The 27,736-nt window shown below is 56.4% G+C and overlaps 1 protein-coding gene across 1 annotated transcript; it reads left to right on the forward strand.

The window, feature by feature from the left end:
• Positions 1 to 2,650: 2,650 nt before the first annotated feature.
• On the forward strand, positions 2,651 to 27,355 carry LHX4 (LIM homeobox 4; the record flags this gene model as incomplete). Its single annotated transcript, XM_082702191.1, has 6 exons — positions 2,651 to 2,690; positions 3,496 to 3,667; positions 18,856 to 19,058; positions 23,395 to 23,549; positions 23,862 to 24,033; positions 26,255 to 27,355. 6 exons carry the CDS (start codon positions 2,651 to 2,653, stop codon positions 26,647 to 26,649), a joined length of 1,137 nt encoding a protein of 378 aa, XP_082558317.1. The 3' UTR covers positions 26,650 to 27,355.
• Between the last annotated feature and the right edge of the window lie 381 nt (positions 27,356 to 27,736).

A 27,736-nucleotide genomic window follows, 5' to 3' on the forward strand; every position in this document is an offset into this window, starting at 1 on the left:
TCTCTGAATTTAAAAATAGTAATAATTTATTGCAAGGTTTAAAAAAAAAAAAAGGCTTGTGTTGTTGCTCCTGGAAAAATTTCTAGATAGCTTACATTTCACACTAATCAAAATAATTACACGGAGTGCTGTCACCTGAAGTGTGGGATCTGAGTTCACAGGTCTCCACCCCCTCACTGGCAGGGATGAATCTGAACTTGACAGATGTCATCAACAAGCTGGCACCAGGACCTTCTGCTTCCCACCCTCCTCTGGGCGTTAGGTGTCCATCCCATACGGCACAGGCATACTCTGTCTGTAGGATCTAAATGTGTGTCTCCGACATTTCCGTTTGCCCAATTGTTACGGAGCACAAGACGCCAGTGGCTCATCTACTCCCTTGTCACTGTACAGAGCAGCTTTGAGACTACCTCTTCCTTCCATAAAGTGACAGGGGTAGAGCCAGCCAGGCGAGGCGCGATCCCTCCAGCTCTCAGGCTGGGTTAGCCAACCTTAAGCATCGGGTCTTGGTTCAAGTCCCATTTCCCCCCACTGCGGGACCTTGGGCACTTTGCTTCCCATCTCCAGGCTCAATTTTCTCATCTGTAAAATGGGGATAAGAACACTTTCCTCACCCAGTGGTGCGGATGTACACCCAGGACCTGGCAGAGCCCATAACAGGCTCTTGACATCTAGTTTTACAATTACTGGAATATTATGGATCTCGCAAATCATTTCTACGCTATCTTTGTTTTGAAAAATGCCAGCCCCCTTAAAAAATCTACATTGAGTACAGTAGGAAAGATTTTATTATTATTTTTTTAACCTAAAAAGGGCCCTTAGAATGAGCCTCTCATTTTTGCCAAACTCGAGGACCCCGGCTTAGTCCTAAGGCCTCAGAGAACCCAGAGTCTGGGCAGCGCCGCGGACCCAGCAGGAAGCACCCGCAAGCTGAAGGCCTAGGCCGGTCGGTCGCTGCTGGTGCTGCCGCGAAGCGAGCCGCCGCCGCCGTCTGCACCTCCCGAGCTCCGCCGCCCGCCCGCCCGCGCATGCATTAGCCGTAATGTATTCTCTCTCGAATACTCATCAGATTAAGCTCCCGGGAGCTACCTTTCTCGAAATAAATTTTATGAGCACACATCCTCGCCCTCATCCCCTGCACTGGCGGCTGCGAGGAGAAATACAGCCGCCCCTCTGCCCGCGGCAAGGCCGGCCAACAATTAGGTGGGAATCGGCGCCCTCTGGCCCCGGAGCGGGGCGGCTGCGGGAGGGAGCGGGCTGGGGCGCCCCGGGTCGGGACCGCCGCTCTCCGTCCGGGTTCTCCAAGGGTTCGTGTGCGTCCGCGGGCGCCGGCAGGGGACCTGGCCCCGGGGCTCGGGCCGGCCGCTCACCCAAAGACGCCCCCGGCGGGCGGTGTCGCCGCGTCACCCGGCCTGGGACGGGCCCCCCCGCGGCTGGTGGGTCCCGGCCCCGGGGGCTTCCCCGGCTCCGGGGGCCTCGATCTCGTCTCCCCTCCGCTTGCAAAACGGTGCCAGAGCGATCTGCTCCTCACCTCCCTCCGCAAGCCCCTGGCTCAGCAGATGCAGCGGCTGCAAATGCAAAGGCGGGCCGGAGAGCCCCGCGCCCTGGCCCTTAATGACATTTTTACAGGAGTTGTCCCCCCTTCCCCTCGCGGGCTGGCCTGGTCGCACCGCAGGAGCCCCTGGTGAGTCTCCCTCCTCTCTCAAAGCCTCCAGATCTCTCCCGGTCTAAGCCCCCTGCCCCTCTTCCCTGCTGCTTCAGGGGTGCCGGTCCTGAGGGACCCTGAGACAGGCAGGGGTGCGGTTGTAGCTGGGGAGCGCGACCTGCGGGCCGACAGGCATGGCCTGGGGCCTGGCGGAGCTGCCCTGTGATGTGGGGCGCTCTCGAGACATCTACACAGGGATTCTTGCAGGAGCCCAATGAGATCAGGTCCATGAACCTGCCCCTAACTTTCCTTCCCCTCAGCCACAAGAGCACCATATCTAACACCTGGTTACTGCAGTTATCTCCTAATAACAGCAAACCTTTATTGAGCACTTATTGTTTACTGGCCCAGCCTTAGCCCTATTGATTCAATTACTCTTCACAACAATCCCACCAGGTGCTATTGTCATCACCAACTCACCCCGCCCCCCCTCCCCCCATTTTAACAGGCGCAGAGAGAGGGGAAGTAATTCGTGGAAGATTAAAAAGCAGAGCCAGGATTCAAGCCCAGGTGGACTGGCCCTAGAATCCATAGTCTTACCTTGTGTTCTACTCGTCCCCACTTTTTGATGGAAATTTTGTTGTTGTTGTGTGCTTAGCACTTTGCTGGGCACATGGAACTATTTGTAAGTAACTTGGCATCTAATTGGTTGAACATTTTGTCAAGGAGGAAAATTTTTTTTTAAAGATTTTACTTATTTGAGGGGGAGAGAGAGAGAGAGAGAGAGATTGCGCACAAGTGGTGAGCGGGGAGGGGAGGGGGCAGAAGGAGAAGCAGACTCCCCTCCAAGGGGGGTTGGGAAGAAAGGCTTGATTTGGGGACTCCAGGATCATGACCTAAGCCCAAAGCAGATGCCCAATGGACTGAGCCACTTAGGCAGCTGGGAAAGTTTTTTGATAGAAAAAATGCCATATGCATGAGGACAGGTAGTTGGTTCCCAGACCCATGAGGATCTGCCCCAGTGTGCTCCTGGTAGAACTACCTGGTAGTTCATGGGGCCTTTTGGGAATGGGGTCAAAGAGCAAGGCACCTAGTGGTCTGACTTTCAGGCACATGTTGGTAGCTGCTGAGGCCGTAATAGGAACAGGCAGGCTTTGGGGTTTACTGGGCCTGTCACTGACGCGTGTGTCCGTCACTAGAGATATCATGACGTGAAGGTCGCAGTAGCCTGTCTACAGGTCTGATATACGAATGACTTAGTACTTGAGCTTTCTTTCTACATAGACTTGGATGGTTCACATTTTTTTCCCAAGTGCTTTGAGGTGAATTCCCTTATGTTAACACTTTTAAATTATAACATGCCAACAAACATGATAGGAATCAAGAAACACAGATGATTCCCGAGAGATCTGGTTTTCCTACTTGTGTTGATGATTTGGAGTGCACAGGAGAAACTGGTGAACTGTTTCAAGGTGAACTTCTTGGAGAGGATGTGATTAAGTATTTTTTCCATGATCACCTCTGTGAAGACACTTGGGTACGCCAGGCGCGGTGCTGAGCAGCCAGGACACAAAGCTGCCAAAGGAACCCTGTTCCTGCCCCTTGAGAATCCTGCCTCCTAATGGGACACACAGGGTGGGCTGGATTTCAGTTCCCACCTGCCGCCTGGACCGGCGACCTCCATGCTCTGTATGCCCCACCCCATTCTATGGGGCAGTCGAAGGCTTTGGGTTATGCCCTTTTCCTCCCGTGGGAGAGGAATCGTGGAGAAGGGAGGGCATCCACACGGGTCTGGCGTGGTGAGCAGCACCGCGTGGAAGGCTCACTCTGCCTTGTCTCGCTCCCCACAGAAATCCCTCAGTGCGCTGGCTGCAACCAGCACATCCTGGACAAGTTCATCCTGAAGGTCCTTGACCGACACTGGCACAGCTCTTGCCTCAAGTGTGCAGACTGCCAGATGCCACTGGCCGACAGGTGCTTCTCCAGGGCCGGGAGTGTCTACTGCAAGGAAGACTTCTTCAAGTAAGTCCAAACCCCCGGGGCTCTGGTCTGTCTCTGGCTCTCCCCTGGGAGTGAGGTGGGAGGGGCTGGTGGCAGAGGGCGTGAGTGCCATTTCTGCTGAGGAGTGGGGGGCACTAGGGGGACAGACCAAGGATTCCCATAAATCCTGCCTCAGGACATGAGGCCGTCTCATTGCTGCCACTTTCCGAGTAGGTGCTTGGAGGTTCACCCCTGAATCCAGAGGAGTCTCGTGATTGCTAAAGGGCCCCGGAGGCTTGGAAGCTTTGCTTCCGGTCCGGGTCCAGCCAGGCTCTGTCGGTGTCACTGCTTTCGATGAGAACGTGAGGAAGAGGCAGTTTCATGGGGTGGTAAAGTGCCCAGACCACGATGGGGTTTGAAGTACTTACTAGCTGTGGGCTCTCGGGCAGTTTACTTCTCTCCGCCTCGGGTTGCTTATCTTTAAAATGGGTATGGTGATAATAGTTCTTACCTCATAGGGTTGTTACAGGCTTTGAATGAATCAATATGGGTAAAGTCCTTAGGACAATGTCTGACACCTGAACGTTAGCTTTGAAGACTGACCAACAGAAAAATCCTGTTGGTCACAGCGAGGGGACTTCCTAGAAGTTATTTTCTGTGACATTTAGTCTGGGACATTCCTCCTGGAACCTATTACCCAAGGCACTGACCCTGGGGCCCCAGCTCACTTGGACCTGCTGGCAGCAGCGACACCAAGACCAGGAGGAGGGGGTCGTCCCGCAGTGACACCGAGCCCCGTGGGGGTGGCCCGTGGGCTGCGCTGAGGGGGACAGGACTGCTGGGGAGGCTTATCAAAGCCTGCAAACCTTTGGCACAAATGAGCAAGCCTCAGGGAGAAGGGGTGCATCCTTCCAAGGTGGTGTGTTCTGCACAAAGGGAGGGCAAAGGGGGAGAGATGCCGGTCCTGGAGACAGAACGTGTTTCTCCCTGATCCTCCTCCCAACGTTTAACTTCGGGGAATAAGTGATCTGAATTTCTGAGGATTCTCAAATTTCTTTTGCCCATCAGGAGTTGAAAAGCACATTAAAGATGAAAGTGGTCTCTACATGGCTTGTGTTGAGAAGGCCACTCTCTTGGGCACCATCACACTTCGGCCAAAAATATCCCACTCTCTCCCTCTGTGTGTGTGTGTATGTGTGTGAGAGAGAGAGAGAGAGAGCGAGCAAGAGGATGCAGGTGGGTGGGCCTGGCCCTGGGGTTGGGTCAGCTGCATTCCAGGGTCTGGGCCCCATCCTCCCCCCATTTGTGTACCTCTGGGAAGCCTCAGTGAGCCCAGGGGCATGACCTTCTTGCCCAGCTGGGAACAAGGTAGGTGCTCAGACCACTGGCTGGGGTGCGGGCGAATCCCATTAGGATCACGTCACAGGACTCTGTTCTCAGAGAAGCTCCTTTGAGCCCCTCCCTGGGGTTCGGACCTTGACTAGCTGGCTCTGGGTTTGGGGAAGGGGGCGGGTAGCAGCTCAAGTGTAGGTTTGGGTTTGAGACAAGTAGTGAGTAAAGGGGACCCTTTAAACCCAGAAGGGGCCCCGGGGTGCAGGCTAGGGAAGGATTAGCACAGCCCGATGAGCCACCAGCCCAAGACTAGAAGTAACAGTGACGGTTACTCACTCAGGCCAGTGCCCTGCCCTCCTGTCTCCGTAGCCGCCCTGTGCCATGGCCCTCGTTTGGATCCTTCTGGAACACTGCTCAGCAGTAGCCTCGTGACGAACCTCCCACCTCCTCTAGCCCACATGCCTCCCCACCAGACAGCATCCATGCTCACAGCTGACCCTGGCCCCCAGCTCCTTCAGCAGGGCCCCCTTACCCACAGAATATTCCAGATGCATTGTGCCGTCAGAGCCTTCCTCCCTGTGCCCCAGTTCCTTTCTAGTCCTACCTCACCACTGTCTTGGGTGCTGATCGCCCCCATCCCCAGGCAGGCCCTGACCCAGGCTCGTTTGTCCTGCAGGGCTTATGTCTGTCCTCTCGAGGTCTCCCCATCCTTCCCTGGCTGTGGTCCCGCTCTTCCGCAGGTGGGCACCTGCCCCTTCTCTCGCCCCGTGACTCAGTGTCAGTTGTCTCGTGTTTGCTCACGCCTCCTGACCTGTTTCGTCTTCCTTGTTGGCTCAAGGAAAGGTTTATTTTTCCATTTTTCTGTCCCCGGCATGGCCTGTGCACCTGGCCTTGCCCACAGACTGTCACTGGGTTTGATGCCACGAAGAGTAGATCCCGTAGTGAACTTACAGCCTGTTTGCTGACCAGTTCCTTCTGTCCTCACTTGCTGCCTGGGAGTTGTGAAGGCCCAGGATGCCTGGGAAATGCACAGGCCTTTGCCTCAGCTATCTATCTATCTATCTATTTAGAGATGTATCTATTTATTTTAGAGGTAGTGTGCAAGTGAGGGGAGGGACAGAGGTTGGGGGAGAGAGTCCAGCAGACTCCCCACTGAGCACGGAGACCCATGCCTGGGGTGGGGGTTGGGGGGACACTCAATTCCACAACACAGAGATCAGGACCTGAGCCAACGTCAAGAGTTGGACCTCCAACCGACGGAGCCCCAGGCCTGGGATGTAGTCACAATTACTCTCCTCGTCCCACAGGACTGCTCTGCTTCATAAAAGGACCCCCCACGCCCAGGGCTGGATCTGTTCATGAAGTAGGAGAGCTGGCCGCAGAGTCAGGGCTGACTCCGGGTTCTTCCTCTGTGAAGAGGGGCTGTGTGGAGACAAATTTAAGGCTGAGGTGATTCTGTCTGCTTTTGATGGAGGGTCACTGAGACCTGCAGACTGGGCCACTCTGAGGCCCTCTCAGGAAAAACACTTGGCTCCACAGGCAGTCAGGCCCTACACAGCTCTTCGGGACTGCGGCTGTTCGGTGGAACCCGTCACAGTCCTTGGGGAGGACACGGAAGGACTCAATCTTCCAGGGTCGGATTGGCTTCACCTTCCTCCCCAGGGTCTAGGGACCACTGTCCCCTTGGGACTCAGCCTGTAACATGGCCGCAGAGCCAGTGGGCTGCTCCCCGTGACTGTTCATTAAAAGTCACCAGGCACCTGCTGGCAGATGGCGCAGCAGGGGACAGGTGAGCAGAGAGGGCACATGGCAGGGCTGGAGGGCAGAGCAGGCGCTGGAGCCTCAGGTCCCTCCCTGGTCCCACACGGGACTGCAGAAGGGAAGGCGGGTGCTGTACACTTGAATTCACCTGCCAGACCTCTGATCGTTCAGCTGTGGGATTCAGAAGAGGCCTGCTCAGAGCCAGGGAGACTCTCTTCTCTCTGTTCCTTGAAGAAAAAAAGAAAAAAGGAAGACAAATTTCTGTCCTTTTCTGATAGGTGCCCCATAGCCTGCTCAGGGGGCTTGGACCTCTCTGACCCCCTCTCGGGTGCTAAGCTTCAGGATCAGTATTTTTCCCATAGCAAGGGGCAGGGCCACTGTTCTGCACCTCTCTAAGGGGTATCCTTTATTCTGTGTGAAGTCTTCTGAGTCAGGACTGTATGTGAAGAGTGCCGGGCTAGAGGTGTGTAAAACCTCAGAGGTGGGGGGAGGTCAGCCTTCCCACCGGCTGTCCGCCCAGGAGATGTGGTAATACTGGCGGCTGACAGCAGAGGGCGATGTTGATGTGTGCCCAGACAAAGAAAGAAGGATTGTTGGAAGCTCGTACTCTGTGGTTGTCGCATTTTCCTCTTGGGGCTGTTGAATTCTGTCTTGTTCAGTAACTTTGGGTGAATTTTTGCTGTTATTAGCTGGTTTTGCCTTTCGGGTCTTTGGCTTTCTCCAGAGGGAATAAAATTCTGAGACCCAGAGAAGAGGCAGTGAGTTGACTAAGACAGTGGTCCCAAGGCTATTACAATAGAATCACAAGCTGAGGAGCCAGCAGCTCCTTGTGTTGCGTTTGCTAATCAGGTCCTTTCTGGACGGTGTGTCCTGCGCGTCTCAGGTCCCCCATCTCCTTGCCAAGAGACCAGGGCCGGAAGTGGGGACGGCGTTCTGGGAGTAGAGCTTCCGAGTCCCCTCCTCATGTCTGGCGGCTCCTTTCCCCTGGAGCACAGTGAACTGCACAGGTTCTCTGCTCCAGCAACTGGTTCAAGTACTGACTCTGTCAGCATCAGCTGGGTGCCCTCTGGCAAGTGCCTTAACATCTCTGAACCCCAGTGTCCTCTTCAGAAAAAAGCGAGAATGCTCATGGCCGCCTATCAGAACAGCCCTGGACGCAGGAACATTTCACGTAAGGGAGTTATTTTATGAACAGAATGGTTTGTTGAACCCAGACGGTGCTCAGTTGAATTCCTGACCTGTCTTGAACTAGTTGTTTGTCAGCGAACAAGTGATTAGGGCTTTCTGAACGTCATTGCCTTATCTGTTCCAAGACCCTCATGGTAGCCCGCAGAGTTGTTGCGAAACGGGAAGGAAATAGCGTGTAAACCATGTCCAGCTCGATGCTGGCGGCTCGATCAGTGTCTGGGTTTCTGGCCCTGACGTGTGGCCACTTGACCTACAGCCCTGGAAGGCCGGGCTGTCAGAGCTGTCCCTCGGGGCTAGGTCTGTACTGGCTTCTCCTGGCCTCCCTCCTCCCCCTTCCCAGCCCCCAGCTTGGAGACCTTCCTGTTAAGATGACATTTAACGTCAGAGCGGGGGGAGGGCAGTCTGGCAGAGTTGGGAGGGCACCCTTCAGTGCTCTGGGGCCATAGATGCCATGGGAATTTGCATGAAGGTTTGGGAAACAAACCAGCAGTGATTACAATCTGAAGACAAACACGGCGACAGGGTCACAGAGAGCAGCGTTTAGGTAAAGCACAGCTTTCCAGAACATTGCAGGCTTGCAGCACCAGGCCTGTGAGCTCACTTGCCACAGGGGGGCTGGAGGGGAGAGTCGGAGGCAAGTTCTGAGAGTGACTGACACTCCAGGGAGTTCCAGCGTCTCTGGGGGTGTCTTCCTGCCCCTGAGACCTTCATCTACACGGCGGCGGGCAGTCATTGCTGGAGACCCAGTGGGAGAGAAGCCTGCTTGTCAGTGGGGGGCTGGGTGGGCTGCTCCCCAGCCAGGCCGGGTGGTAGGCACCATTCCTCATGGGCCCCTCCCCCAGCCAGTCAATCTCCAGGCAGTGAGCGAGGCTGTCAGCCAAGGGCAGGTAAGCGGCGTCCTTGGGAGCCCGGCGATGCTGATTTATCCCCACAGTTCAGAACAGCCTGTTTCAGCCCCAGCACGCTCTGCGTTTGGCCAGGACGCAGGGTGGTTTCGCTGGCTCCGGCCTGGTCTTCACTGGTGACCTTGGCCCCATCACCGCTCTGGTGACCGGGGCCTCCATCCATCAGCTGGGCAGATGCCCCCAGGAAATCAGGTAATGTGGGCAGAGGCCCACGCTCAGCTGTCCCATGAGGGGGCCTCCCAGAGGGGCTGAATCCCGCTCCCGTGTGTCCCGGGACATTTGACCCCAGAGCCTCCGTCTCCTGCCTCGAAAGGGGGAGAAGAATAAAAATCTCTGCTTTTCTGGGTTCTGAGGATTGAGTAAGATGAGGTGCTGGGTGTCGTCATTAGTAGGGACTGTTTTTATTAAGGTCGTGATGGTGGATGTATGCGGGGAAGAAAGAGAAGGACCTTCCTGGAGGCAGAGGCGACAAAAGGCTGCAGGCGAGGTGGGGGTCCTGAGGGGGGGGGAGGCTTGGCCTGTGTCCAGTGGCAATGTCAGGTCTGGTGATCGGAACACCTGTGGGTGTGGGGGTGGTTCCAGGAGCCCCTGTGAGTTCTCCCCAACCAGGGTGCCATCCCTCCCTGTGTGGTCCAGAGCTCTGTGGCTGTGTCCGAAGCCTTCACTTTCCAGAGCAGGAGCCCCAGCTCTTGCGGGGGATGGTGGGGCCCAGTCTGCGCTGGTGTGACCGCCTCCAGCCAGTCTATACTCTGTCACCCCAGGAAAGGCCACCTCAGTTCTGGGGTTGGTTGCTGGTCCAGTCAACTTGACATGGTCCTTGTCAAGTCAGCGTTATCTCTGGAAACTACACACCTTTGTGTGGATGCGTGCACACACATTCTCTCTCTCTAGCAAAATGTGCTTAGGGAACCCACAGAGGGAGGGTCCCTTTGACGTGTGACTTTCCATAATTTCTTAATAGTTTATAGTCTAATTCCCTCGCTAAGCAAATTAAACCTTTTAAGGTAACGATCAGATGTTCCAGATAGTGTCTTCCACGTGGACATTTGTAAGAGTCAAACACACTGGTGGGACCAGGCCCACCGTCATTTGCGACGGCCTGTAATCAAGGCAGAAGCAATTACTTAGCGGAGCAGCTCCCCCTGGGACCCGAGGCTGTAGATCTGGCTGTGATGAGTCTGTGGATTATCTGCCCGCCCCCGCCCCCCAGCGCCCCCCTTAGCTGTGCTAGCCCCCCCCACCCCCCCACCCCCCGCTGCTGCTGAGCCCAGCCTGGGGCGGAGGCCTCCTGACATCTGTGGGACCTGCAGCCCAGAGACTTGTAGGCCTCGGGGAATCTGTTTGGAACCAGGGGGTTGCAAATCAACCTGTGAGTCAGCTGGCATCTAGGCCGGGGGCGCGGGTCCCCAGGCAAAGAGGGACGCATGGAGCTTCCTCTTCACCCCAGGAAAGGGCACTGGCCAACAGTGGTAGCGCCCGGTCCCTTCATTGCTGGGGTTCAACCGCCTTCTTTGTGCCCTCTTTCAACCCTTCACCGCCCCTCCGTGGCGCTGGAAGCTTCTCCCCGGCAGGGCTTCTGAAACGCCCTGCCGGCACTCGCCCGCTGGGGTCCCTTTCTGTGGGTTCTCTGGCCGCGGTCACACGCAAGGGGCCTGTGTGAGTCGGGGTCTGGCTCCAGGGCCCCTGTCCCCAGCAGCCCGGCCTGACCAGCGTTGGGCCCTGGGGTGGGAGCAGGGTGTCAGCACAGCAGGTCGGTCGGCTGGAGGGGCTGGAACCTCTGTCCCTGAGTGTCCCTACCACTGTCTGTCACAGTGCCTACCGCACCACCACTGGGGTCTTGAGGGGTTAGAGAGTCAGAGAGCAAGGGTGGAGGCCCGGGAGCACCGAGAACATCTGTTGCACGGGGCCTCTCTGAGGGGCCCGTGTCACAGCGACGCGGGGGCCTTCTCGCAGCCTTGCTGACCTGCGGCCTCGGGGCCTGGAATCAGGAGTCAGGGTGGTTTGTTTGCTTTTGAGCAGACGTCCCGGGTGGCTCTTGCCCCTGGATGCTTCGGTGTCAGGCGAGCGAAACCTGCATAGAGAGGAATCAGCCCGGAGTTAGTGGGTCAGGCGGCTGCAGGGCAGGGGTGGGCGGGAGGGGGGTGTGGTTGGGCCAGCCGACGACAGATCCCAGCCTGTCCCCATCTGTGGAGAGGGAATGGCCTATCTACCTGCGAGGCCCGTTGTGTGGTTCCTATGACACCGCTCACAGGAAATTGCCTGAGACCACGGGCCAGACGCGTGTTTACCCAGATTGAGGGAGGTGGCTAGAGCTTGTAGAGGAGGGTCGGGTCGGATCTGATGTCCGTTGCCTCTTGGGAAGTGAATCTACCCCCAGCGGGGAAGGAGGGAAGCACTGCTGAGAGAAAGGGCGAGTCGGGCTCTAGCCCCTTTTCTACCACTAAACGAGCTGTGTGATCTTGGACAAGTCACTACCCCTCTCTGGGCCTCGGTTTTGTTCTGTGTTAAATGAGGGGGCTGGACTAGGTCACGGATTCTAAATCTTTTCTGGTAGGATGCATCTCAGAATAACAATGAATGTTTGTTAACAAGAAAAGCATTTTTAACCGCAACCCTCCCCGCCCCCCAGTAAAAGGCAGAGCACCTTGGGGCCATTCCAGTGGGTCTGGGAGGTGTCCGTGTAAGTGTGTGTTGTGGGGGGCTGTGTCTCCCCTCCCCAAGAATCTGATACTTTCTAGCGTAAGGCCTTCTCCAAATTTAGTCCCTGACTCTTTCTGGAGAAGGCTGACCATTCGTGGGCAGAACTTTATGTGCCCGTGACATGGCTGGGGTGGTGATAGATGTTGGAAATATTGGTACATACAGTAACAGTAAATATCAGCAACTTACCTGTCAAGTGTGGTGATGGATAAAAGAAATACATGGAGGGAAGTGTCAGCTGGGAAAAAAATATACAGCTTGCCGTAAATCACCTCCAAGCAATTAAAGCATAAAATTAAGTTATGCAGTATTTTGTTTCCTTGGGACAGGGCACTGCACTGTGGCAGCCCCTCCCTCCCCCAGCAGAGGCTGGTGGGGGCCGGGGCTAGCCCCTCCCCGACTGCCTCCCTACGGCCATGTAAGAAAGAGCGCTGGGTTCCAGTCCCGTCTTTGCTGTTCATGGCTGTGTGGTCTCTGGTACATTATCTCCCTCTCTGAACTAGTTTCCTCCAGATGGAGGACATGTGTTACTGCATGCCTTCGGCACGGGTCCTTGCTGTTTATTCACCAGCTACTCATGGGACATGTGCCCTAGGCAGGTTCTGCTGCGGGTGCTAGACTCAGTGGTGAACCAAACAGATCCAGGGCCTGCTGGCATGGAGCTCGCCTGCTGGCGGTGGAGAGATACGGTACACAAGAACTGTGCGGTGCATCCGTTGGAGATATGGTAGTAAGTGCTGGATCCAGGGCAGGGTTGGTCAAAGAATGCCCCTGGGGAAGGCGACCCGTGAGGGGCAACCTGCCGAAAAGCAGATGTGAGCCATGCAGGTATCTGGGGAGAGAGCATTTCGAGTCAAGGAAGGAAGCCATCCTGGGTGCATGGAGCCAGGGTGGCTGGCCCAGTGGGCAGGCAGAGCAGTAGGAGAGGAGGTTTTATCATTGTGGAGGGGCTTGGGGACTAGTAAGGGACTTGGGCTTTGACCCTGAGCCAGGGGAGCCACTGGGAGGTGTCGAGGAGGGGAGTGAGGTAGGAGCACTGTGGCTACTGTGTGGGGGAAGGGCTGAAGCCAGGAATGCTGTGAGTTGTGGCAAGGAGTGATGGTGGTCTGAACGAGGGAGGCATCACTACCGATGGTCAGAAGTGGTCCAATTCTGATTGAATTTGGGGGTGGTACCAGCAAGGTGTGCCGACAGACTGGGTGCAGGGGTCCAAGGTTTTCAGCCTCAGTCACTAGAAGGACGGAATCCCCATTCTCTGAAGGGAGGCAGATTCTGGTGCGGGGGGATCAGGAGTTTGGTTGTGCAGAGAGGCCAAGGAGGCAGTGGGATAGAGCAGTCTGGAATTAGGTGAGAGGTCTGGGCAAGAGGCTGCCAGAGGGCGGGGGCAGGACCAGGAGAACTGTGTGAGTGCAGTGAGCTCTGTGTTCTAAGGAGAAGCGAGAGAGCCAATGCCAATGAAAGGTTGGGGAAGAAGAGACCTGACCACTGGGTCTGCAATGCTGGGGTCATGGTGACCTTGCCAAGGGTAGTTTGGGTTGATTGGTGGGTGGGCACCCTGATTGGAGTGTATCTCCGTCAGGGTTTTCCAGAGAAACAGAACCAACAGGGTGTGTGTGTAATACAAAGAGATTTATTATAAAGATTGGCTCTGTGGTTTTGGAGGCTGAGAAGCCCCAAGATCTGCAGTCAGCAAGCTGCAGGCCCAGGAAAGCTGATAGTGTAAAATCCAGTCCAAAAGCCAGCAGGCTGGAGAGCTAAGAAGAGCTGATGCTTCAGTTCAAGTCTAAAGGCAAGAAAAAAACCAATGTGGCAGCTCAAGGAAGTCAGGTGGGAGGACTTTCCTTTTACTCTTAGGAGAGTCAGCCTTCCTGGTCTAGTCAAGCCTTCAACTGATTGGATGAGGCCCACCCACAATGGGGAGGGCAGCCTGCTTTCCTCAACCTACTGATTCATATGTTCATCTCATCCAAAAACACCTTCACAGACACATTCAGAATAGTGTTTGACCAAATATCTGGGCATCCCATGGCCCAGTCAAATTGACACATAAAATTAACCATCAATGGACAATGGGGAGGGTATGTGCTATGGTGAGTGCTGTGAAGTGTGTAAACCTGGTGATTCACAGACCTGTACCCCTGGGGCTAATAATACATTCTATGTTTATAAAAAAATTATAAAAGGTTTTAACCATTAGAGTGGATTTAAGAAAGGAGTGGGAATGGGGGGCATTAGAGGCCCTGCATGTAGACCCTTCTTTGGAGGAGTTTCCCTCTACAAGGAGTAGAAGTGGGTGGTAGCTGGAGGGACATGGTGGGTCCAGACATTTTTTGAAGTGGCAGAAACAAGAACATGCTTGAACACTGCTGGGGAAGATCGAGTCGATACAGAAAATTAACTATGGGGGGGGCGAAAGGAACAGTGGCTGCAGGACTGATCATAATTATGGGCCAAGAAGACACAGACTCAGGGCCTGGGTGGACGGTCGGCCTCGAACGGGAGCATGGTTGGCTCCTCAGTAGGAGGTGGCGGGAAGGCAGGACAGAGGGTGGCTGTGCGGGACCGTGGGGGCACATGGCGGGCCTTGTCTGGGAAATGGGAAGCTGTGGGCTGGGACTGCAGGTGCGGGGCTGGAGGGAGGAAGGTCTGGGAGCACAGCAGAGCAAACGGACTAGGGAGGTGTGGGGGGTTCCTCAGGCCCTTTAGAGTCTCTGATCACAAAGGTAAACTGAGTCAGGGAGGCGTTAAGTCAGGTGCTGGGTGGAGACGGCTGAGGGCGGAGAGCAGGCTGGGGAGGTGGGGGCATGTGGAAGGGAAGGGTTCATGAGATGGACCACAGACGGACGGATGGATGGACGGACCGATGCCTGCTGGGTAAGGAGGAAACCAGGGTGGGAGGCGCATGAGGACCTGTGGGCAGTGAAGGGATTAGCTGGTCTGGCCGCAGCTGAGCGGTGGGAGTCAGTGCTGCCGGGAGGGAGCTAGGTAGACCGTGGAAGAGAGCGGCCGAGCAAGAGTAGAGGCCATGACCTTCCGAGGAGGAGGTTAAAGAATGGAGGGGGCAGGGGCAGGAAGGACCGTTGCGTGGACGGTGAAGTCAGCAAGCATGATGGCGGGAAGGACAGGAGCTAAATTCACCAGGGGCTGTGGTGGGGGGTGTCGGGCTGGCAATGACCACCATGAGGAGGGATAAGCACAAGGATGTGCGTACAGGGGCACACAGTAGGTGCTTCCATGAGCTGTATTTCGATGCCGAGAATGTGGACCCTGGCATTCTGGGACAGGACTTAAAATCAGGGTGTGCTATGGGATTTGTGTGCATCTGTTTCTAGAAGGCGCGTCTGCAGGGCCTGCCTGTTGCCCTCTTCCTGCAGGATCCAGACACCCTCAGGTTTGTCCTGGGCCCACAGACTGGCCCCACCGGGCCTGTCAGAAGCAGCAGAGGTGGACAGAGAAATGGGCAGATGGGAACTCAGGCTGAGCCTGGGAGCCAAGGGTGAGGCCAAGGACACAGGCCTGGCCCCCTTCCCAGGGTCAGGGGCAGCTCCTGGCTGTCGGCTGTGATGTCTGGTGCATTTCCCCAGCCCGCCGGCCAGGCCCATCATGCCGACCCCTGGGGCAGAAGCAGGGAAGGAGCTGAGCTGGGTCAGTTGGTGTGTCGGAGGGACATCCCCGGGGGGAGGGTTCCCAAGGCAGCCCCTCCCTGGCAGCCTCATGCCCTGTGGCTCGGAGCAGCTGGGGATGCCCCTCTGCCTGGTTCCCTTCTCGGGGTAGCGGCACCATGGCCGGCTTCCTTGAGGACATCTCCTGTGACACCTGCCACATGCCAGCTGAGTGGTCAGAAGCCTGAGCTCCGGCTCCCACCTGGATCTGAGCCTCAGCTTCTGGTCTGTGCGGAGGAACCCTAACACCCGCCTCACTGCGGGGCACGCACGTGACCGTGGGGGAGTGAGCAGGAGGCCCGCATGAGTGGGAGGCAGAGTTTCGTGTTTTCCTCGGTGGCGGCCTCACTGCAGCCGGGTTCGGTTTCTGTTTCCTTCTCGAAGCTTCCGGTGGGAGGGGCAGGATCAGGATCTGGGCTGGTCCCTCCTGGACGGCGGAGACACACATTTCGCCTTCCTTCGCCTTCCTTCGCTCAGCATCGGTGCTTGCCTGCTCTGTGCTGGGCAAGGAGGACAGAATTTCCAGTGATGCTGGTTTGAGGAGGAAAGTGCTGGGGGCCATGAGCAAGTCCTTCCTTACATTTCCTTTGTCACTTGGATCGGCTCCAGCTGCCTTCCCTGGGTGACGGAAGACCCGCTGTCCCTGGAGGCCTGGCCAGGCAGGGCGGACCGGACAGCCTGTCCTTCTGGAGAGCAGGGTGATGCAGGTGCACTGAGAGAGCAGGGCCTGCACACAGTAGGTCCCGGGGGCAGGATGGAGGGGGCACCTTCATCCTGGTGGTACCCCGACCTGGAGAATCCCTCAGAAACCTCTTCCTTGGCTGGCGTCCAGCTCTGCTCCACCCCAGCATCCTTCAACGGTGGTCAGGTTGCTGAGACACTGCCTGTCTGTGCAGCGGCCAAGTCCACCGTTTGACCATGTTTTGGACCAGGGAATTTGAACTACGACCGACTCATTACGGCCTGTCGTGGAACAAGTCATCTAGGCGTCTAGGCACGGCCGTCTCCTCCATGACTCGGGCTGCTCGCAGCTCTGGAAGCCCTGGGACAGTGTCTCCATTGGGTGTACACCCCCACAGCGGTGCCTTATTCTGGGGCCACAGGCTCTGACCAGTGGGTCGCAGGGGCGCCCCTTGGGGTGGGGCCGAGCTGGGGGAGCCCTGTGGGTCAAAGGGGTACACACAGCCCCCTCATTGAGGGTCCCGCTGGCTGTGCTCCAGGGGGGAAAGGTAATAAGGAGCAACTCGCACTTACTATCGGTATAAATCCCACAATCAGGAAAATTGCTTCAATTGCTAAAAAACGCTGGTGGGAAAGTCCATTTATTTTTCATTTTTCTTGTGCACTTGCCCCCTTTACACATGAATCACTGTCGGTATGTAGATTAAATTTATACCCCCGTTATCTTTCATGTCTCTGGGGCTCTGGTGTCAGCTGAGTTTCTGGTTACTGAAAGCCATAGTCCGCTTCCTCAGGGGGAGACATGTGGTCTTCTGCCAGGGGCTCCTTCCTCTGTTCCAGAGCCTCCCCTCAGCCCCCCTCCTCCCCTCCACGAGATCAGGCTTGCTTTTTGGAAAACCTCATTCTTCTCTGGAGCTGCTTGTGCTCCGGCACCTGCCGCAAAGGATGTGGACACTGGACGTTTGTGTTTTCTGCGAGAGGGCTTGCGGGGAGCATGCTGAAGGCGCGATTTCGTTTCTAACACTTGCTTTGTGAATTGGCCTAGAGAGGATCCACACACTGCAGGCATTTTGAAGACACACACTAGAGACACATGCCTACACAGGCTTCTTTTCTCTTTGTCCCTCAGACACATGCACGCATCTACTCACAGGGGATAGAACCGGCTGCCTGCCTGCCTTCCTCTTTAACGTGGGTGACCCAGTTACACAGCAGCTGTGGAAGAAGCCTGGTTTCACCTGGATTTTGGAAGGTGTAGAACTTTCTAGAATGGACCGTATGCTTTGTTCTCCACCCTCAGATTTAGCCGTCTCCGAGTACATACTCTATAAAGCGTGGTTCTTCATCAGCGGATCTATTCATTCAACAAGTGTTAGCTCTGATTCTGGGTCCTGTACCCCTTTGAAAATCTGATGAAACCCTTCATGATGCACAATTCTGGATGAGTCGGGGGTAGTTTGCAGAGTCCATGCTGAGCCGTGGGCTGGAGAACCCTGCGCTGGAGGCCTGCTCCTGTGCCCCCCACTCCCCTCGCCACACCAAGGTCTGGGGGTCCTTCTGGGCCAGACACCCCAGCTTCTCACACCCCAACACGCTTCTCAGACCTCGTCTCAGGAGAGTAGTCCCCTGGGCCACACTTCGAGACTCGGAGCCCCCCACTTCTCTCTCTGCGACACCGCGTGGCTGGGTGGGGAGCTCCCGAAACAGCAGGTGGCCGCGCCCGCTCCGGGCCCCTGGCGCCCCCCAGCAGGTATCATTACCGCATAAGAGACCCATCATTCTGCATTAATCTGGGATTCATCATGATAGCCATGACCATAATTAATTTATTTGGTATTAATGTGGATGAAATATGTACTGTCCTTTCAGGGGAAATCAGGCTGCCTATAAGCATTAGTTAAAAGGACCATTAAAATCAAACCTTCCCCAGATCCATTAGGCGAAGTCTTTCATCCTGAAGAAGATAAAGTTCTGCTGTGTGAAATGTCATGAATAATTAGGTTGATTGCTGTTTTAAACTCTGCCCCTGCCTCTCCAATCCCTCCCACCTCCCTCCTGAAGCAGGCAGGGCTCACCTGCCGGGGAGCACCCCCTTTCAGCACCCGCGTCTACACTGGCCCCAGGTTCCCCTCTGGCCTCTATGACCACCTGGATGGCATGGGGAAGGGGGTTTCAGTGATCCCACTAGACCCTACTTTCAGTGGGTCTCCTCCCCACTTCCCACCCTGGGCCCAGGGTGGCCTCCGTGCTGGCCCGGAAAGGTGTAGACCAGGGAGCGGGCTGAAGAAACGCTGTTCAAACTGAGGTCTGCAGACTCCTTGCCCAGAGTGGTGCAGGGGTGTGCAAAGTGCAGATTCCTGGGCTCACGTCAGACCAGCGCATCTCAGGGGCGGTGCATGGGAAGGGGATGGAGGCTGGCATGGAGGCCTGTGGTGTGTGCGGGACGAAGGGGAGGGGCAGGAGAGAGGAGCTCTGGGGAGAGCCCCGCTCTTACGGCCATGGCCAGGTTTCTCCAGGGCTGCCGTGTGCACACCGGCATGTGGGGGTCTCCTGGCTCCCCTCGTGGGAGCACGTGAAGAGGTAGGTGTTCGCTGGATGCCTTCTGCACACCAGCCCCGAACACATGCAGTTGCCCGGTGGGGCTGGTCGTCGAGGCCTCACCGGAAGCTGCAGACCAGGGTGCAGAGGCTGACCCAGCCTGCTCAGAGGGAACTGGGCGTACGGATCAGGCAGGTGGGAGCCCAGGTATGTTGGCCTTAGAAGAGGCACTGGAAACTCGCTCTGATGCAGCCTCTTCATGCGGTGGTGAGAGAACCTGGGCCGCAAAGCCATAAGGCTAGCCGGGGACCGAGGGGACGGTAAGCAGAGGGGCTGGGGGACGCAGGCCTCGATGCGCATGGACAGCACAGAGTGGTGGGTGGGAGAGGGGCTGATGTGATGGGAAGTCGGGGGCCGTCCCCCCCCCCCACTGAGCGCTAATCCGTTCGTGCCACCCGGACAGGCGCTTTGGCACGAAATGCACGGCCTGCCAGCAGGGCATCCCCCCGACCCAGGTGGTGCGCAAGGCCCAGGACTTCGTCTACCACCTGCACTGCTTCGCCTGCATCATCTGTAACCGGCAGCTGGCCACCGGGGACGAGTTCTACCTCATGGAGGACGGGCGGCTGGTGTGCAAGGAGGACTATGAGACGGCCAAGCAGAACGGTAAGCCGGGCCTGCTGCTGACCTCGGGCCAGGCCGAGCCCTCGGCCGCGTCCTGCCGGCTCCGAGCGGCCCTTCCCCTGGAGCCCTGCGCACACCCTGCCACTCTGGGAAGCTTCCACGGACCCCTGTGGGACGGTTCCCATCACCCCCCATCCCTTAGCCCTGGCTGGCCTTGCCGCAGCCTCAGTGGGGTGACGGGGCCTGAGAGCGGGCCTGGCCCCCACATCAGTCGGCGGCTGAAGAACCGTCAGAACCTTGTGCTCTTCGTGGGGTGGCTCGCGGCCTGGCAGGGGGCCTGGGACAGGGCGCTGTCTACCGTGGACACCGGGTTCTCAGCAGTCTTGTGTACTGGGGTGCACGCGACCCTTGGCGCTCCCTTACCTCAAAGGCTTCTGTCAGCGAGAGCCGGAGCGAGGCCTATGTCAGCTCATACTTCTGTTTCCCCCCTCCGACTGCAGGCTTGTCGAGGGCAGGGTCTCCCCTTTCCTTGAGAGATGAGGACCCCTCGTGTCTCCTGAAGTCCCTGAGGCAGGAGCCAGTCTTCACCCCGAGAGACTCCAGTCAGCCACAGAACTTTCCACCCACCCTGCCCTCCCCGGAGCCCCCTCAGCCTATTGAATGGGTTCTGCCATGTGGAGACCTCCACAAGGCCGACCCTGATGTCAGGGCCCCAGGGTGAGCTGCTCTGGCCTTCCAGGGCCATGCTCCCGAGCAGCCCAGGGCTTTTCCAGGACCCAGACAGGGCTGCGGCCCCGCAGGGAGGCCAAGCTCCCTCCGCTGGAGCCCCCGCTCCGGCTGCTCACTCACAGCTGCGCCCCAACGTGCTGCGCCCTTCACCCTGGCACCAGACTTGGCATTTGGCCAAACCCTTCCTGGGAATCTCAGATGCACAAACTCGCAAACATCAAGGTCATTTGCCTTGGACTAGAGTTTTTATCAACTCAGGGTGTTGCTGCAAAAAGCAGCTCTCAACGGGGCTGGGCTTGATGGGGGAAAAAAAGCAAAAACACTTTCATGCATCTCCTTCTAGATCTTTCCTGGGCCCCCATGCCCATGCGTTACAGAGATCTGATCCATACGTGGAGAAATGAATTTGAGGGTTTTGTGGTGGCGAGGAGGCAGAGGTATACCGTCCGTTTTGGTGAGGCAGCTGGAGCCCAGCTTAGCTCTGGTGGGAGGGGAGCAGGACACACTGCAGGGGTGCCTGGGTCAGAGGCTCCCACCCTCCTCTCCCAAAACCCGCACAGTGCTGGCCTTTCGGGATGGACAGGCCTTCAAGTCCCCGTCCTCCTCTTCCCGGGGGCCACGGCAAGCCCATTCCCAGGCTCTTTGCCTTAACGTATTCATCTGCTCTGGTTCCTTAAAGCTCCCCCGATGCTGCTGCTTTGGAGTCAATTATGATGTCAGAGAAGATTAGGGCATCTTGTCGGGGATAAGCCATCAAAGCAGATGGGCTCAGAGATCCCAAGCTGCCTTTGGAACTCGGATGCCCTTCCCCAGAGATACTAAGAATGTGTGACCTCCCTCTGGGCCGGCGGCTGCTCTCATCCTCCGAGGCCTTGTTTAGACCCTGAGCACTCACGGTCTGGCACCCACCTCTGCTGGGGACGGTTCAAGAGGTGGGGGGAGACCAGCTGGGAGGCAGGAGTGACGGCAGAGCCAACACTTCCACCGGGGATTCTTTGTGTCGCACCAGACCTCAGGAGGACACGGGACTTGGCATCAGAGGCTGGTGGATATCTCTGTTCAGTCACTAACTTGGGGGCCCCCTGGCCAGCTGTGTTACTGGTTGAGCTTTGATTTCTCAGCTCCATATGGGGGGTGGGGAGTAGCACCTGCCACACAGGGCCCTTCCCTGAGGTTTGCATAGGAGGCGCCTGCGGAGAGGGAGGCTGAATGAGAGTGAGAGGCACGAGGAAGAGGAATGTCAACAGTGGGAGAAATCCGCTTTAGGATTTCAGGTAGCCGAAGGTCATACAGTTTTCCTGACGCCTTCCTCCTGCCTCTGGCTGCCAATGGGGCAGAGGCCAGTCCATCCTGTGAAATCTGGGCAACCTGAGTGCAGTGGGGACCTTTGTCTGCTTTGGGACATTTGGTTCTTTGTATGTTTTAACTCCTCCTTGCTGATCTAAACCCTCTTTCAGGCTTACAGTTTCCTCCCCTTGGGCTACACAAAGGACCTAATATCAGCTATTTGTACCTTAGTGTGAATGATTTCGTTCATTTGTTACATCCCCCTGGATATTTGCATTTTCAATATAATGAGGTTGCATTTTATGCCAGGGACAAGTGCTAGGAGACCCTGCATAATTCAAAACCAACATATTTTAAGACTAATTTTCCCATAGGAATTAATGTAAAAAGTAGGAGGGGGGGGGATATATTCTGGAAGCACATAAATCCATAGCCGGTGAAGTGTATCTTTGCCTTAATGCTACTTTTTATTTTCTCAGCACTATCTCTAATACCTTGCAGAATGCTCTCTCCTAAATTAACAGCCGAGGATATCATGGTCTCGCTTGGCCTTCTTCATAGCGTTTTATCACATTTAACTTCCGTACCAAAGTTATTGATTTTTGGGTACATTTTTCAGCACGAGCCCTGCCACCACTACTTAATGAATACTTGGATGACATTGTTATAGGATATAAAAAAGATTTTAAATTATAATAACAGTGAATGTTAAAATAACAGCATAATAGTCCCCATAATCGCAAGAACAAAGTCCTGTGCACAGAGACAGCAGTTCTGAGCCCCTGGGCCACCAAACCAGGATGGTGGGTAGATCCCAATGGCTGCGGTGAAAACAGTTTCTAAAATCACTAGGCCGGCCTATTTAAAAATTAGACAGTTCTTGAGGAATCACATTGTTTTGCTGGTTTCATTATTTCACATTTTAGATCCGAAGACCGTAGAGATGTATTCAAAGTGCCCTATTACATGTTGGCATCAAATGCTGTCCACTGTCATCTGTATAAATAGGGGCAGAAGATTTGGATTCCTTTCGATAGAATTTAAAGTAGAGAACTTTGGAGGTTTTCCTCAGTCTCTGCCGTGGTAGATCTGGAAGCCTTGTTCTTCGGCCGCAGGGCTCCCGAGAGGGAGCGGGTGGAGGGGACGGAGGACTGTGATGGCTCTGCTGGAGCAGAAAACAGCCCAAGGGGAGACAACTGGGGACTTCGTCCTCCCTCGGCTGTGGGCCTGACTGCCGTTTGGACCCGGGCCATGTGCCGCGCACTCAGGGCAGGCGCTGGTGCCCTGGGCTTCAGAGCAGGGAGGGGACTCGCCCACGTCACTCCGTCGTTCAGCAAGAAGGCTGAACTCAGGTCTCCCGGCTGCAAGAAACACCTTCTGGAATTGTCGTGAGGGTTGTTTGCACATGAAGCTCTCAGATCACGCCAGGCACATAGTAGGTGCTTAGCAAATGTTGGCTGTTATTGGTCCTAAGAGAGGGTTTTCTTAAATGGAAAGGAAGGTAGGAATATAGCAGTGACATTTTAAAGGACCCAGAGAGGGAGCCCAGAAGACCCAGAGAGCCAGGGACGCAGCGGCGACCTATGGACTCGGGGTGCCCCGCAGAGAACGGTGGAGGTCTAGCGCTGGGAGGGGAGACGAGCCGTCTGCCCCGACTGTGTGCTCCTGGGTGCGTCCAGGTCTTTGCCTCTGACCGCCGGGAACTCCAGGCTTATCTGCTCAGAATCCACGGAAGACTGGGATCCGGCCGTGTGTTGTCCTGAACCCTCCTCAGACCAGTGGTTTTCAAAAAATACTGACTCTGGCCCGAGTAAGCAGCTCGTTTTCCGCTCGCGTCAGTGAGCTCGAAGCAGGTCCTGTGGAGCCGCGCTGGGCCTCGCGGCTGCCGTCTCATCCCTCGTCTTTCCCTCCCCGTGTCTGATCCACGCAACTGCCCGCGCGTCCCACAGCGGGGTCTGACCCATGATGGGGGAATGCTGCTTAGATGACTAGTGAATGCGCTGGTCACCCCTTCTGAGCTCAGAGTGGCCCCTGCAAAGGGATCTGGGAAGTGGGGGGCTCCTGAGGGCGGGAGGGGCAGAGGTGTCTCTGCCTTCCGTACCCCTTCTGTCTGGTGGGAGCCCCTGAGTGGCTGAGCTGGCGGGGCACGGAGCGGGGCGGGGACCGGAGCGAGGGACTGTTGTCCTCACTTTTCCGTGACATGGGAAGGCCCGTGGTGAGGAGTGGGCTCCGTGGGGGTCGTTCCCTATTCTTCCCCATGGCTCTGCCCACGGTGGGCGAGACTGCAGGAGGAGGGGGGAGGGGGATGAGCCCCAGATGCTTGGGGCAGGCAGAACCCGGTAAGGAGTGGTCTTCCCTGCAGACGACTCCGAGGCCGGAGCCAAGCGGCCCAGAACCACCATCACCGCGAAGCAGCTGGAGACGTTAAAGAGCGCCTACAAGAACTCCCCCAAGCCCGCCCGGCACGTGAGGGAGCAGCTGTCCTCCGAGACCGGCCTGGACATGAGGGTCGTTCAGGTGAGACATCGGGCCTCTGGCCGCCTCCACCGTCTGGGGGTCCCAGGCCTGAGCCCTCTCGCTGGGCCGGGGTGTGATCTGTGCCATCCACGCTGTGCAGGAGGGAGGCTCAGGGAGTGTCCTGGGAGCTGGGACCCGGGGACGGTTGTGGAAGCGGAGCCGGAGGCAGAGGGAGTAGCGGGCACATCACACTCCAGGCCCTGAGCTCGACCGACGCTTCAGTGCGTCTCCCGCGACCTGTCCTGGGGACCCTGGGGGCCTTGGGTTTGCGGTGGACACCCCCCATGTGGGTCCCTTCTGCTCGTGTGGCAGGTTTGGTTTCAGAACCGAAGGGCCAAGGAGAAGCGCCTGAAGAAGGACGCGGGGCGGCACCGCTGGGGACAGTTCTACAAGAGCGTGAAGCGGAGCCGGGCCGGCGGCAAGCAGGAGAAGGAGAGCTCTGCCGAGGACTGTGGGGTCAGTGACAGTGAGCTGAGCTTCCGAGGTGAGCAGGGCAGCAGGCGCGAGGCCGAGGCCTTAGGAAAGGCCCCCGGGAATCAGTAGTTCTGGACAAGCAGGAGGGATCTTTTTCGAGGCCTGGACAACTGCCTCCTGAAGCCAGGCTCTTCCCGGCAACTTGCAGTGAAGGGGGCGGGCGGATGTCAGTGGCCCTTTCAGACGGGACAAGGAGTAGGACACAAGAGAGCTCTGCTGCTGAAATGTGGAAGCTGAGTTCCCCAGGATCGGGGGCCCCAAGACCTCCCCTCCTTTCCTGCGGACTGGGGCCCTCCCGCTGGCCCGTGCACTGGGGACAGACAGCTGTGTCTCGGCCCCAGTCCTTGGCCCCTCTCCTGCATTCCCTTCCCTTTCGGGGGGGGACCCTGGCCTTCGTCCCATGATCCCCTGGAGCAGCCCCCGCCTTGTCTCCTGGTGGCGGGGAGGACGTGCTCAGGAGGCCCTTTGCCCTGGGAAAGCACCACAGCGAGCCCATGCGGGATGGGGACGGGTCTCACTTCTGAAATCCCTCCCCCACCGCTCACTCCGTCCTGGCCCCCGCACAGAAGCTTTGCCGCATGCGCTACGTTTAAGTTCGTGTGTCAGCAAAATGGCAAATCGCTGCATGTCTGGGATCCCAAGGTTGTTTGCAAACAGCCATAACTATTCTCATTTACTGAGTCCTCAGCGGTGGAAGGTCCTCTCTTGTGGGTGGATAGAAAGAGCAGGCAGTGGGTGGGGTGGGGGTGGCTCAGAAATCTGGTTGCCAGTTGTGGCTCTCTCAGATCGATTCGCTTTTCTTGAGCCTCAGTTTCCACATCTGTAAGTGGGGAGCAGCTACCTCCTTGCCCATCTCAGTGCTGTTGTGGGGTTTGATGAACACAGCCGACTGTGGATGTGTTTGGGTGGAGTTCAGCATAGTGGTACACTTGGACGTCATGACTGTCCCCACAGGGAGCCTGTGGCACCCACAGAGGGTCGTATGGGATGACAGGTATAGGCGAAAGGCCAGATAATGGCCATTTTCCAGTGGAGCCGAGCCTTCACCACTCTGCCCCCCCTTTAAAGAGCATGAGCTCTTTCCCCCTTTCCATTTTCTGGGTGGAGTTGGCGGGTAGGGGGGGCAGGGGTGGGCAGACCTGGGGCAGGTTGTAGAAGGAATGGGTGTTGACGTCTCGTCTGAGGAGGCTTGATAGGAGCTGATGCATGGGCCCAGGGTGGGAATAGAGAAGGAAGTTCGTGGGGCAGAGGATGGAACCAGCTGGGGCCCAGAGCACGGTGCCCTGAAAGGACTGTTGCTTACTCGGGAGGTCTGCCCTCTGGGGTCCTGGGAAGGGTTCAAGAGCCTGTGCTCCCCTTCCCATTGTGTTGGTGGAATTAGGAAAGCCATTTAGTCTGATCCGAGCTGCCAGAATCAACGTCTGGAACATGCGGGATCGTGGCGTCTTGCTTTGTAGCTCTTTTCTGCTGGGCGCAGGTGGGACCCCAGGTCGACATGTCATGGACCTCTCCGGGTAACTACAGAACTCTTCTTTCTTAAGACTAAAACCGCTCGCCTCTGTTGGAGAGATGCATTCTTCCGGGTAGCACAGGTTCTGTTAGAAGCCCTTAATGAAATTCTTCAAGAAACAAGAATGCCCATTTGCCTTAATCAAGTCAATACTTTGTCCCCAGTGAAGAGCGTATTCGAGAGAGAGAGAGAGAGAGAGAGAGAGAGAAACCGAGTCCTTCGATACTGAACCGCTTTTCTGGGTAGACCAGAAGGATTTTGTGTCCATGCCCAAGAGTGGCCCTCAGCTACCCGCCCCCATGGGCCTTCTTTCCCAACCAAAGAAACCAAGAAGTTTTCCCAGCTTGAAAGCTCTTAGATGAAATCCTGTCAGCATGTAGTTTTCCATTTGTAGAAGGAAGGGGTGTTGACGGATGACCCCACAAAGTTCAGGCATTCATATGCTTTAGTGTAGCTTAGTCCATGAGCCACATGGGACCAGCGAACGCACCAGACACTTGTCCAGACCCCTGGGACCTGCCGGCAGTCTCTGCAGGTGTTTCTTCCGTGGGTCCGTCTTGGGCTGCCAAGTGGACGGTGGTGGCGTCTGACGCGAGCCTGGCAGTGAGGCAGCGGCCTCCCTTGGGCGCCTTCCTTGGTCACGTGTATTCCTAGGTTGTGAAGAACAGGGACCACCGGAGTCCTGGCGGCTGACAATAAATCTCCGTTCTTTTGTCCACAGAGGATCAAATTCTCTCAGAACTTGGCCACACCAATAGGATTTATGGCAACGTGGGGGACGTTACAGGCGGACAGTTAATGAATGGGAGCTTCTCCATGGACGGGACAGGACAATCCTATCAGGACTTGAGGGACGGGAGCCCCTATGGAGTCCCCCAGTCTCCCTCCTCCATATCGTCCCTGCCATCCCACGCTCCTTTGCTCAATGGGCTGGATTACACGGTGGACAGTAATTTGGGCATCATTGCGCATGCGGGGCAGGGAGTGAGCCAGACGCTGAGAGCCATGGCCGGGGGACCCACCTCTGACATCTCCACAGGAAGCAGTGTAGGCTATCCCGACTTCCCCACGAGCCCAGCCTCTTGGCTCGATGAAATGGATCATCCTCCTTTTTAAACCTCTCTCCTCCCCACCCTACCCGTCCTGGCCTGAGAGAATATCTTCAAGGATCAAAAGAGACTTGCTTTTTCAGGATCAAAAGCGCGCCACTGTGAATTTCCATTATTTTCAATGGAAGTCCTCTGCTGATCCCTGGGCGGGCGAGAGACCAGACCACGCGAGGGCCCTGTTATCCTGGGGGGGGTGGTCGTGGGAAGGCAGCCTCCTCTCAGAACACGGCACAGGGGCGCAGAGCCTAGAGCGCTAGGGTGCTGCTTGGTGGCTTCCTACCCCCGCCCTGCTTACAGGCTTTGGCTGCTCGGAGCTTGGTAGCACGAGGTGACCGTCAGGCCACCTTGGCCTTTGGGAATTCTGCTCTGACTGGTGTCTTATGAGATGCTTCCCGAACCACTGCTCTCACCAGAACTGAGATCCCTGAGGTAGAGGCATCATGGCCCTTGAGTATAATAAAAGTGATTTCTGGACCACCTTATTGAACTCTAATTTTGAAAATAAAAAGTCACTTATTAAAGGTCAGTGAAAACTCTGATGGCCACCATTTGATATTGAAAACGTCCCCTTCTTCTTCTTCTTCTTTTTTTTCTATGAAAAATATGATTTCTTTCCTGCCTAGAAGTACAAGCCAGACAATATTTGTCCATTTTGGTTTTTAAGAAATCCCCTCCTTATCACTGAACCCCGATGGCAAGAAGTGGTTTTCCTTGCAGGTGACTCAGGCTGGAGCTGAGTGGCCCTGGACCATCACAGCGACTGCCCGACGAGTCCCCTCGGTACACACTGTGCCTTTTTAATTTGCTTGTATCATTTATTCCACAACGCAGGCTGTGGGTTACACAGTGGTTAAAGCTAGAATACGGAAAGAACAGATCGACAATCAGTGCAAACGTGCAGGCGCATTTGGATTCTAAACGTGCAGGCCGCTTAGCCACGTCAGCAGACAAGCCTCCCAGAGCTCCCCATCCCACAGGCTGGACCGGCCTGTCTGTTCGGCAGGAGGTGGTGCACACGAGCTGGCCAGCCCACCCCAGCCCTTGAGAAATGAGAGCTTTCTCTGGGGTAGCTAACTCAATTGGACAGTGTTGGT

Source organism: Mustela nivalis (genome assembly GCF_964662115.1).
Source record: "Mustela nivalis genome assembly, chromosome: 16".
NCBI classification, from domain to species: Eukaryota; Metazoa; Chordata; class Mammalia; order Carnivora; family Mustelidae; genus Mustela; species Mustela nivalis.